Source organism: Chrysochloris asiatica, unplaced genomic scaffold, assembly GCF_000296735.1.
Source record: "Chrysochloris asiatica unplaced genomic scaffold, ChrAsi1.0 scaffold00343, whole genome shotgun sequence".
In the NCBI taxonomy this organism is placed as follows: Eukaryota; Metazoa; Chordata; class Mammalia; order Afrosoricida; family Chrysochloridae; genus Chrysochloris; species Chrysochloris asiatica.
This window is the reverse complement of record NW_006408861.1, coordinates 1,445,339-1,457,670: the sequence shown is the minus strand read 5'-3', so window position 1 is coordinate 1,457,670 and position 12,332 is coordinate 1,445,339. Positions and strand designations below refer to the sequence as shown.

The 12,332-nt window shown below is 39.0% G+C and overlaps 1 protein-coding gene across 1 annotated transcript in view; it reads left to right on the top strand.

Annotated features, from left to right (window-relative positions):
* ROR2 (receptor tyrosine kinase-like orphan receptor 2) overlaps positions 1 to 12,332 on the top strand; it is a 118,954-nt gene that overhangs the window by 72,936 nt on the left and 33,686 nt on the right. The window contains exons 4-5 of the mRNA XM_006875877.1: positions 323 to 610; positions 1,722 to 1,752. Coding sequence (XP_006875939.1) covers positions 323 to 610; positions 1,722 to 1,752 — 319 coding nt within the window. The remainder of the gene's footprint in view (positions 1 to 322; positions 611 to 1,721; positions 1,753 to 12,332) is intronic.

The following is a 12,332-nucleotide window of genomic DNA, read 5'->3' as shown; positions in this document are numbered from 1 at the left end:
CTTCTTCCAATCCTGATGCCATGTTTTTCTTCATATAACCCAGCTTCACGGATTATTTGCTCAGCATACAGGTTCAATAAGTATGGTGAAAGAATACAACCCTGTCATTGAATTGCTGTGAATTGGGATCAGTTTAGTAAGTAGGACAGCATTTGCTTTTGTTGTATTATTCTTTATTTGATTAGATTGAATACTTAAAGAAAGAACAGTATGTATGATAGAACTATTCCCCTCAATATAATTCAGTAAAGGAGCACCCAGGCAGCCCTTTTCTTCCCACCTTCACTGAAACTTGCTCTTTTGTGACCCTTCCCCTCCACAGGTTATTTTCTGAATTTCCTGGAGCCAGTAAACAATATCACCATAATCCAGGGCCAGACAGCCATTCTACATTGTAAGGTGGCGGGCAACCCGCCCCCCAATGTGCGGTGGTTGAAGAATGATGCCCCAGTAGTTCAGGAGCCCCGGCGGATCATCATCCGGAAGACAGAGTATGGTTCTCGGCTGAGGATTCAAGATCTGGACACCACAGACACTGGCTATTATCAGTGTGTGGCTACGAATGGGGTGAAGACCATCACGGCCACAGGCGTCTTATTTGTGAGGCTTGGTGAGTCATGTGATTGAGGTTTGCCTGTGGACAAATACGACACCCACTTTGAAAATTCACAGCCACTGAGGGAAATGTTAATTTGCAGTTTGAAACTGAACACACACAATTCAATATGAAAGGAAAGCTATAAAACCATTCCCCAAGGTCTTTCCCACTGCATCTGAGTCCCCAGCTTAACCTATTACCCATTTACTAGGAGTAAAAGAGAGTAGATGCAGATGGAATGGTCTGTAAACCTGGGGTGCAGAGCATAATCCCAAACACGCAAGGTTTTTTGTGACATTTAAGGGACAGGTTTCATTTTGGGAGGTCAGGTATTCCTGCTATGGCTCAGGATGACCAGGCTTCCAAGTAGAACTATTGGACTGAGACAGGCCTTGTGGACACTCAGGTTTTCTGTAAAACTGAGAAATGCATGTATCCACCTCAGAGAAACCTGAACTGAGCAGAGAAAGAAAAGAGTATATTAATGCTGCTCACTACTTTGCTCCCCTGGATAGTAGAAAAGGGGTGAAATGGCAGAAAGGATCATCAGAGTCCCTGGGTGTTACAAATGGTGAGCACATTGCTGCTAAGTGGAAGACTGGCCGTTGGAGCCTACCCAGCTGGTAAAAGAAAGTACTGGTGATGTAGTTTTGAAGACTCAGCCATGGGAAACCTTATGGAGCATGGTACTGCTGTAACACATATGAGGTCTGCATGAGTCAGAATGGACTGTAGAGCAACTGGCTTTTGGTTATTTGGAGTTCTGAGAAAGGCCCCAGACAGCACCCAGGTCAGGTCCCACAGTCCCCAAACCACTGTATTGCAGATTAGTAAAACACATTTTGTGTATCAAGATAAACCTTAAAAATTAGATAAAAGAAAGACAACAGAAATTCCAAAAGTATCTCCCAAAGTACCAGCATAAGTGCAAGAAATCCCTTTCTTGTGATTTTCAATGTCACTGCCATGTAACCATGAGCAGGAAGTGAACGGCCAGAGGCCCACTTGCCACAAATGAATGCATTGGGTTTAACGATCTTATTGTTGATTTAATTTGAAAATTCTTTTGTAAGTCATGCCGTATTAATAACTTGTGTTTTTTGTTGTTGTTTTATCTTTTTAGGTCCAACACACAGCCCAAATCATAATTTTCAGTAAGTATCACTTTCCTGAAAATCATTTTTAAGATGCTCTGAGGATTTCCATTGTGTATGAAGGCAGGATATAAGTCTGGCAAACACCACTTAAACAGTCACCACAAGTCTTTGCTGAATTTGATAGAAATCGGTTGGACTTCATAGGAGAATGGCACTGTGCTTTAGTTGGGTTGATAAAAATCTTGGGGAACTTGTATATTTTTTCCATGTTTAGTGTAAAGTAAAGATGTTATACACAGACACACATGAATACTGATCATTTCTGTTTGTGATCCTGACCTTATGGAAACACAGATATTTAAGCCATAGTACCAAGACCACCAAAATATTGGCTTTATGAAACCATTTGGAAATATAGAGGAAATTCTCTGTCTGAAATCCCAGTACCACCAATTACTGCTTTTATAGAAGTCCTGGTGTGGCAATGCAGGATAGGGTGCTGGACCACAAGATCAGTTTGAACTGCAAAGTTGGCTGTTCAAACCACCAGCCACTCCTCGGAAACCCTATACGGGATCACTGTGGATTAGAACCTATGCTACAGCACTCAACAACAACAAGGTGTAGTGGATAAAATGGAGCCTTATCTGAGATAAGTAAAGCCTGCTGTGGTGCTGTGGGCTAATGCGTCAGACTGCAAAGTCATTTGAACTCCAAGTTCGGTGGTTCAATTTTACCAGCTGCTCCTTGGAAACCCTATACAGGGTCGCTATGGGTCAGAATGAACTCGGAGGCACTTAACAATACCAACAACTTTAAAAATGGGTAAACTAACGCTCAGGGCTTTGTTTGGGCATTCTGTAGTGAACTGTTGACAAATTTGTCTTTAAACTCTGGCCTTTTGTTTTCCAGTACAATGTCTTTCCACTGCACCACATTTTATTTTGAGGAAATTTTCCTCTGTCAAATGTTTTGTCATTGTATAAATGTGGTACTACACTTTTTCTTTGCCTATATTTATAATTAGCAGTGACTGTTGAATTCCCCTCATTTTAGATATAAGCCTGTTGAAGAGTGACTGTTTAACATAAATGTTTGGAGGAGTCACACAAACATGATGTAGTTGATGACTTGAACTTTATTTGTTTGTTTATATTTCTCTGATGCCTCATAAACATCACCTATTGGAATGAAATTCTAGATGCCAAATAGGAAAGGAGGAGTAAGGGAGTTACCCTTCTGAGCATACATCAAGGTGACTTTTATAGAAGGCAGATTTTTCAAAAAACATTCTTTCCTAAGCAGGAATTCAAAAGTCCTCCATGGAGATAGACAACACTGAGAGTGTCCATCATAACAAACTCTGGATAACATTTCAAATAATGGAAATTCCAGAACATTTCATTATTGTGAATATCATGAAGAACCTGTACATCGACCAAGAGACAGTCATTTGAATAGAGCAAGAGGATGCTGAATGGTTTCATATCAGGAAAGTTGTGTCCCAGGGTTGTGTCCTTTCACCATCCTTATTCTGTATGCTGAGCAAGTAATCGGAGAAGCTTATTGTATGAAGAAGAACATGGCATCAGGATTGGAGGAAGACTCATTAACAGCCTACAATATGTAAATGATACAACCTTGCTTACTGGAAACAAAAAGAAGTTGAAGTACATGCTGGTGGAGATCAAAGACTACAACCTTCAGCATGGATTGCACTTCAATGTAAAGAAGACAAAAATCCTCACAACTGGACCAATAAATAATATGATAAATGGAGATGAGATTGAAGTTATCGAAGTTTTCATTTTACTTGGATCCAAAATCAGCATCATGGAAGAAGCAGTCATGAATTCAGTTGGCACGTATATTAGTCAAATCTCCTGCAGAAGATCTCCTTAAAGATGATGTGCCTGACCCAAACCATGGTGATTTCAAAACCATAGAGGAATCAATGCGTTTGAATTTTGGTGTTGGTGAGGAATATTGAAATTACCTTGGACTGCCATTAAGAACAAACAAATCTATTTTGGAAGAAATAAAGCTGGGATTGCTCTTTAGAAGAGATGGTGGTGATACTTTGTCACTTGTGTAGTTTGGACATGTTTTCAGGAAGGACCATCCCCTGGAGACAAATATCATACTTGGTAAAGTAGAGGGTCAGTGAAAAAGAGGAAGACCCCAATAAGATTGATTGACACAGTGGCAGCAATGGGCTCAAATATAATAACAGTTGTGAGAATAATGCTGGAGACTGGGCAATGTTTTGTTCTGTTGTATATTGGGTCAGTATGCATCAGAACCAACTCTATGGCACCTAATAACAGTGTAACACAGAGAAAAGAAGAAATTTGACCAAGGTCATGTTTTATGAGACCTTGTAAGATATAGAAATTATTACAGAAATTGAATCATTATTTTTCTTTTATTTAAAAATAGTTTTACATTGGTTTTTCTCCTGATTATTATCTACAGATTAAATTGATACATTCATGTAAATAATGCCTTAAGTTCCCTTAAAATGGAAGTCCTGTCTGACTGCCTAGTCTGTCCTTGTCTCTTCTCAGCAGCCATCTGCGTTGTCATGTGGGTAGGTCAGATCAGAGTTTTCCTCATAATTCACATATGAACCTAAAGACATACATCATCTCACTTTGATGTACTGATTTATGTAAGTGATATTATACTTGTCATAGGGATAGTTCCATGTCTGTGTCTTTAAATTTCTGTGATCTTCTTTTTAATATTGCACGTAGTGTTTAATGACTTTCCTTTGCCAATTGTTGCTGAGTCAGTTCCGACTCATGGTAATTCCATGAATGTCAGAGTAGAACTGCCCCATAGAATCTTTAGTGGTTCTTCCCAGGTGCCTTTGAGTGGACTCAAATTTCTAACCTTTTGGCTGGCAGTCAAACATATTAACTATTTGCATTACTCAAGGACGCCTAGCTATTCCCCAAACCCATCGAAACTGGTTCCAGTTTGTCATGACCCTATATAAATTTTAAACAGTTTAAAACTTTTCCACTACGTACTCATTCCTTATTTCCAAAGCTACTTTTGTATTTTCAGAATCTGTTAAAGCAATATCATGCTACTGGTCCAAATTCTGTCGTATCTAGTGCAGCTATAACAGAAATACCGCAAGTGGATGGCTTCAACAAACAGAAATTTAATTTCTCACAATGAGCTGGAAATGCTTGGTAAAGTGGAAGATCAGCAGTCCCTGGAGAAGGACATCATGCTTAGTAAAGTGGAGGATCAGTATAAAAGAACAAGACCTCGAATGAGATGGCTTGGTACAGTGGCTACAGTGGGCTCAAGTGTAACAATTATGAGGCTGGTGCAGGACCGGGCAGTGTCTCATTCTGTTGTGCATAGAGTTGCTATAAGTTGGAACCGACTCAACACCATGTAACTGTAGCAACAATTTTAACATGATATTAGTACAATCTAATGCTAATAATATTTCATCTTGGAAGTAAAGGGAATTAAATATAAAATATGGCATCTAATTTTTAAAGGTACTCATTCATTCGTGACTGAATTAATCATGTCGTATCTTACAGAGTCACCCTGTAATGGTAGTTCCATTTCTCATTCATGGGAAATATTCTATTCTTTGTGTATATTACAGTTTATCTATTTACTTGTTGATGGACATTTGGATTTCCAATTTGAGGCAATTATAAATAAATCTGTGGTGGTGGTGGTTATGTGCCGTGGAGTCAGTGCCGACTCATAGTAACCCTGTACAGGATTTCCGAAGCTGTAAGTCTTTACGGGAGCAGAAAGCCTCATCTTTCTCCAATTACAGTACCAGAGCTGTAAAGCTGTAGTGAATATTTATTTTCAAATCTTTTTGTGAGTTTGTTTTCATTTCTCATGAGTGATTTCTAGAGGTGATATTGTTGGGTTATAAGAAACTGCCAAACCCCCTCCACACACAGAGTAGACAGAGATGGGCAACTTGGACATTGGATACCCAAATGGAGGGGGAGGGACTACAAAGGCAAGAAGTGACTGGCTTACAAGCTTTCAAGAGGGAACCTAGAGCTAGAGGGCATGGAGGAAGGCAGAATCACCAGTGAGTACTATCCAATCTGTCTAGGTGGAGCTGATGAAATGAAATACAGATGGGTTACTCGCTACTGTAGTGAATAATGGTTATCAAGACGGATTGTGAGGGTTGGAAATGCAAAGGTAGACATTTTGTAGCAAGGAAGGGAGTGATTATTTCTCAAGTTTAGGAGCGGAGGTCTCTGGGACCACCAACAAAGAAGAGCCGAGAGCGGGACCCTACCCAGAGAAGCAGAGATGTCTGAGATGGAGACAGAGACGATGACGTGGAGTGATGAAGCGGCTGGGGACTTTGGATCCAGAGAGGGAGAGGGACTGTGGGCCGAAGACTTGGGGTGGGGGGGTTGAGCAGACGATGGGTTTCTAGGATATACTCTTTGGTCAGAAGATGATCCATGGAGGGGATTGGAACCATGGCAATGAAATGATATACAATGGAATGAATGTAAAACTAAAGTTCTCTCATGTAAACTGTCATATAATTCACAATAAAATATTTAAAAAAGAAAGAAACAGCCAAATTTCCTCCAAAGTATTCTTACCAATGTAAATACCCACCAGCAATATATGAGAGGTCCCTGTTGCACATCACCCTTGCCAGCATATGATGTTGTCAGTCATTGTAGTTTTAGCTGTTTGAGTGGTTGTGATGTAATGATTCATGGTGATTTTGTTTGCATTTCCCTGGTCACGAAGCTGTGGGGCTATGTTTAAAGGCCACTTTTGTGAATTCTGTCTTTAGGTCCCTTGTCCAGTGTTAACTGTGTTTATCTTCTTATTGAATTAATGTTGTTAAGTGCCATTGAGTCAGTTCTGACTCTGTATTGGGTTTTAGAGGAGCAACTGGTGGGTATGTGATTAGTAGTTAAGTGCTTATCCTACGGTGCCACATCAGGACTCCATATAGGTTTAAAAGCTTGTCAGTCTTTTAGGGAGCAGAAAGCCTCATCTTTCTCCTGTGGAATGGTTTGTGGGTTCAAACTGCTGACCTTGTTCATAGTCAAATGCTTATCTTATATAGCAACCTAGCTTTGTATATATTTTGGATATTGTTGTTGTTGTTAAGTGCTGTAGAGTCAGTTCCAACTCATAATAACCTTGTATAGGGTTTCTGAGGAGTAGCTGGTGGGTTTATAGTCCCTTGCTGATTCTTTAACACCATGCCAGAAATATTACTCTGGATATATACAAAATTCCTTTGTCAAATATATATATTTTATCTCAGCCTGTGGCTTTCCTTTTTATTTGAAGTACTTTTTATCCATTTTTTTAATGAGTTATGTTTAAGAAACCTTTGTCTACCTCCAAAGTCATAAAGATCTTTTCCTACTATGTAAATAAGGTGTGTAAAATCCTGCAGGGATTGGTCAATTACTAGGCAAACTGACTGTGACTTACCTGGAGAGAATGTTTGCACAGCTTAAAAAATGTAATCAATGTACATGTAGAAATTGTTGAAGTGGTGTATCTCTTTCTATGTATGTTTTAATCAAAAAGCAAAAAAGGCAGGCAGAGGAACATGACAAAAAACAAAGACTAACACTGTATCAGAAATCAAAAGAAAATAAAACAACAATTTTTATGAGCTCGCACAAAAAATTAAAAATATAAAAGAGCCAAGCAAAATGAGGTCTTTGACAATTTCAGTGATTTCTCCATTTATCATGCTATTTATTGGTCCAGTGGTGAGGACTTTTGTTTTCTTTACATTGAGATACAATTTATTCTGACAGCTGTTAGTCTTTGATCTTCATCAGTAAGTATTTTAAGTACTTTTTGCTTTCAACAAGCAAGGTTGTATCACCTGCATACAGCAGATTGTCAGTGAGTCTTCCTCCGATCCTGATGTCATATTCTTCAGCATATAATCCATACTGTTGTTGTTGTTGTTAAGTGCCTGTTTGGACTCATAGTGACCCTGTATAGGGTGTCCAAGGAGTGATTGGTGGGTCTGAAGGGCTGACCAATGCTTATCCCACAATGCCACTGTTTGTACTGTTTGTAGGGCTGGTTGTCTTTGAAGCCCTTTGTGAAGGGCATTTTCTATTACTGCTTGCTAATTCCTTCTTCATGCTATATCTGAATTTCTACTCCTTCGCTGTTGAGTTCCTTACCTCACATTATAGTTATTTCACTTTCTGCCCTCTTTGGCCAGGGCATTCTCCTGATATTCCCCTGTCTTCACTATGCCTTCTTCATTTATCACACTAATCATAATTACTAAAAGTCCTGGTCTGATCTTCCACCAATCATGTAAGTTTCATCTTTGTAACATTAAGCCCTTGTGTCCATGCATGGCAGCATTAGAAATGCAGCAGGTATTTTCATATAGAATTTCCATAACTTTGATTTTGGTGTTGTGCAGTTTGGTAAGTATGTCTATTTTTCCGTATATTAAGATGCCAACTTCAGTATCAGTCCATTCCTTTGATCTGTGAGTGATCTGTTTTATATTTTTGCCAGCTCTGTCACTCTTAAGATGTTCCTGGCTATACCAAGTGAAGATAAAACAGATTCTGTTTGTGAAGAGAAATAATTCCCACTTGTTTTCTCAGTGTTCAGCCATCTGAAGGTTTTCATTTTCCAGTGACTTCTGTTTGGGTTTTGGACAGTCTTACAAATCAGATTGGAAACCCATGAGATGGGGGCAAGTGACAAATGACCAGTTAGAAGGTCAAAACAAGTCCCTGATTCTCACAATACGGAAGAGAAATCATTAAACCAAGGAACAGAATGAATTCTTAGACTGTAGGCATAGCTTATGTTAGTCATAGCTGGTTAATCAAACCACCATAAAAATTTCCTAACATATCGAATGAAGCCCCTGAGCCCATTACTACACATGGCAACATGTGCTGCACATACCAGGTTATAGCCTATCTCTGTTTATGCTGGCATTTGGGACAAGTGTAGTCATTGGTTTTTATTGAATCAGCATTTAACACCTACACAAAAAGAGTGAAGAAATAATGACTCATGAAATCAAGGTAGAGAGAATTCAGCTCTTCCTTGATGCCCAGACCTCCTAATTTAGGCTATTTATTACTTCAGTGGGGTTTAAAAAACAAACAAACATTATCTTCAAAGGCTTCTAGAAGACAGAGGAGAGAAAGGAGGGAAAGAGCTGGAAATAGCTGAAGAAACAATGTTACCTAGGACCTTTTGTGCCAATGTTATAAGGTCTTCAGATTTTGCTGTTGTGAAGTAGCTGAGATGATGTCTTTCAATCCATTTGGTTCATTGGATGCAAGAGTTTTCCTTTTGGGATGATCTATTTGAAAGTAATATTATCATGAACTCCCAAAAGAGTGAACAAAATCTATTTTAAAGTATGGGATCATGAGGATCGTGTAGGGTTGCGCAACATTTCCCTCTGTGGTATAAGAGGTTCCCCTGAGTCAGTACCTGACAACAACAGATTGATGTAGGGTGGAATTACAAATGTTCTTAGATTCCAGACTTACTAGAAAACCAAGTACATGATTAAAATCCTGAAATACTTATTCCCATCCTGTTACGGATCCCTAGACCTCTGTCCCTTGCTCCCCAAGAATGTTGTTGTTGTTGTGAAGTGCTGTTGAGTCTGATTCGACCCTTAGCGACCCTATACAAGGTTTCCGAAGAGCGACTGGTGAGCTTGAACTGCAGACCTTGCAGTTCAAACTGCTTTGCAGTCTGGCACATTAACAACCCACAGCACCACACCAGGACTCCAGAGTATATCCCCAAGAATAGCAGACATAAAATATCTGCTGCAGCTTATATTTGCTCTCTCTTTGGAAGGCCTTGAGGGCCACTTAAAAGTTCATCCAGGTACCTATAATGAAGGATTTCATCTCCTGCAGGCAAGACTGATAGAATCTATAGAAAGGAATATAACAAAAACTCCACCTGGGGATTTAGTGGTAGGATTCCTTTCAACCCAGGCTGGTCCTTAGAGGATTGGGAATGTTTGACCACAGGGGACAAGAGAGAGAGTAGGGTGCCTTTCTGAAACTCCTTTTTCTTTTATTTACTTATTATTATTATCTTTTTATATTGAGAGTGGGAGGTGGGTATTGCAATGCTGGTGGATAGGAGTAAGGTGTACCGGTTAGGGTTAGCACTATGGCTAGGTCTAGACTAGGCCTAGGGTTTATTTATTAAGGTTATGGTTAGGACTGGGACTAGGACTAGTATTAGGAGTAAGGGTTAGGCTAGGTTTTAGGGTGACAGGCTTATTTTTAATTATTTTTTCTTGAAATCAACTAGATTTCCTCTTCATTTTGAAGTTCTGTAGTTACATTATACCCTCTTTTTACATTATGTTGCATTTATATACCTGGTTCTCTATTTTCAGTCTTGTCAGCCAGTTTTACTTTGAATACTTCTATATCTGGGTGTTTTAATCATGTATGTTAGTCCCAGATTGTTGTCTTCTGTTGTTGGTTCTCTGTCCCAAGAACTCCCTTTATTTTATTATTTATTTTATAAAGTTGGTTTGGTTTTTCCAAATTCTTTTGATTTCTGTTTATCAGAAAATGACCTAATTTTATGATCATATTCAATGGGCTATTTTTCTGGCTATATGATTCTTGGTTGGAAACTCTTTTCTTTCAGAGTTTTATATATGTCATCCCATTGCCTTCTTTCCTGCATGGTTCTGCTGAGAACTCAAAGCTTAATCTTACTAGTTCTCCTTTGTAGGTAGGTTTCATTTTTTCTGACCTCCTCTCAGGCCAATGGGGTACTGGCCTCTAGATTGGCAAAAGCTGGGACTGACCCTGCCCTTGTCTGCCAGGAGGACATGGGAACAAGGGAGAATTGCACCCCCTTGCCGCCAACTCCAGCCTAAAAGCTCAATATATTCACTCTACTCCATGCCAGTCCACCCATTTTTCTTCTCTCATTGTTCCTGCTCTTCTTCCTCTTCCAGTCGGAACTCAGTCCATCTCTGATGCCTAGAGGGCTCCAGGATCATCATCTTAGCTGTTTCACTCAGTCTTCCATGTCTTTGTTTTGGAAGGTCTGCTCCATATGTCTGCCTACTCGGCCATCTTGTCCCAAAAGACCTGAGTCTCTTTTTTTCTGTCCTCCCCCTATATGTTTCTATGAAGTCTTTGGGTGGCACTAACAGTTACATACTTGGCAACTAGTCAAAAGGTTGGTGGTTTGAATTTACCCAGAACTGTCTCAGAAAAAAGACCAGGTCATGTATTTCCAAAATATTATAAACATTTAAAACCTATTCCTACGGCTGGTGGTGGTTATGTGCCCTGGAGTCAGTTCTTACTCATAGCAACCCTGCATAGGGTTTCCGAGGCTATAAATCTTTATGGGAGCAGAAAGTGTCATCTTTCTCTCATGGAATAGCTGGTAGTTTCGAACTGCTGACCTTGCGGTTCGCAGCCCGATTCATAACCACCACACTACCAGAGCTCCTTACTACTTTTATTCTACAATACTTGGGGTTGTCAAGAGTCAATCATTTTTGGTAATGGTGTTTCTAGGTATGTCTGTGTTGTCTGTCCATCATTTAACCAGATCACAGCTCCATTATGTAAGCATACTGCTAGTCTTTTTTTTCTTATTTAAAAAAATTTTCTACCCCTTTTAATGTATTTTTGCTCTGAATTATATGTTAATTTGTTGGACACTGATTTTGTCATCACTCACTGAGTTCTAATAAATTAAAAATTAACTTGTTTAAGGAACAAAGGTTTATCTCCTCCGATTTAATGACAGTCTTCTGGGTGACCATCATTTTCATGAAAACCTTATTGGTAAGAAAGGGATGTTTGCAAGAATGTCCTAATGTTTAAAATTTAACGTTCTGTGTGTACGCCAACATTTATAATTCATCTTTCACATGAATTATTCCATATTCCTTTAAAATGTATAGTTTATTTGTTTTTTAACAATCAGACTTTATTTTTTAGAGCAATCTTAGGTTTAAAAACAATTAAGCATAAAATACAGAAAGTTTCTATATATTCTTCTCCCTGTTGCACTTGGTTTCTCTGGTTGTTAATAACATCTTCCAGTGGTGCATTTGTTGCAATTGATCAAACCAATTTTGATACATTATTATTACCTGAAATCATAGTCTATATGAGGGTTCACAATTTATGTTGCACAGTCCTATGGGTTTTAACAAATGCATAATGTTATACACACTAGCTTTACTGATCTCAAAATGCCCTATGCTTTGACATTTCATCCCTTCCTGCCTCTCTTTGACCCCTCGCAACCACTGATGTTTGTGCTGTGTCTATAACTTTGACTTGTTCAGAATGTCAATACAACCCAGAACCTGTGTAAAGCGGGAACATGTCAGAGAAGAAAAACTCAGATATCTATTTTCTTCTTAAAGAAGTGCTGGAAAACCAGACTGCTCCCTATCAAAAGTAGAAAACTTGTGAGACCCAGAAAAACAAGGCAGCCCCATCAAATTCCGACTCACCGAGGCTTCATTGTAGTTGAAATCACAAAGTCTGGGATTTTCATAATTGCCCTTTCACTTAACCATAAGCATTTACGTTTCCTCTATGTCTTTTTTTTTTTTTTTAACAAGAAAA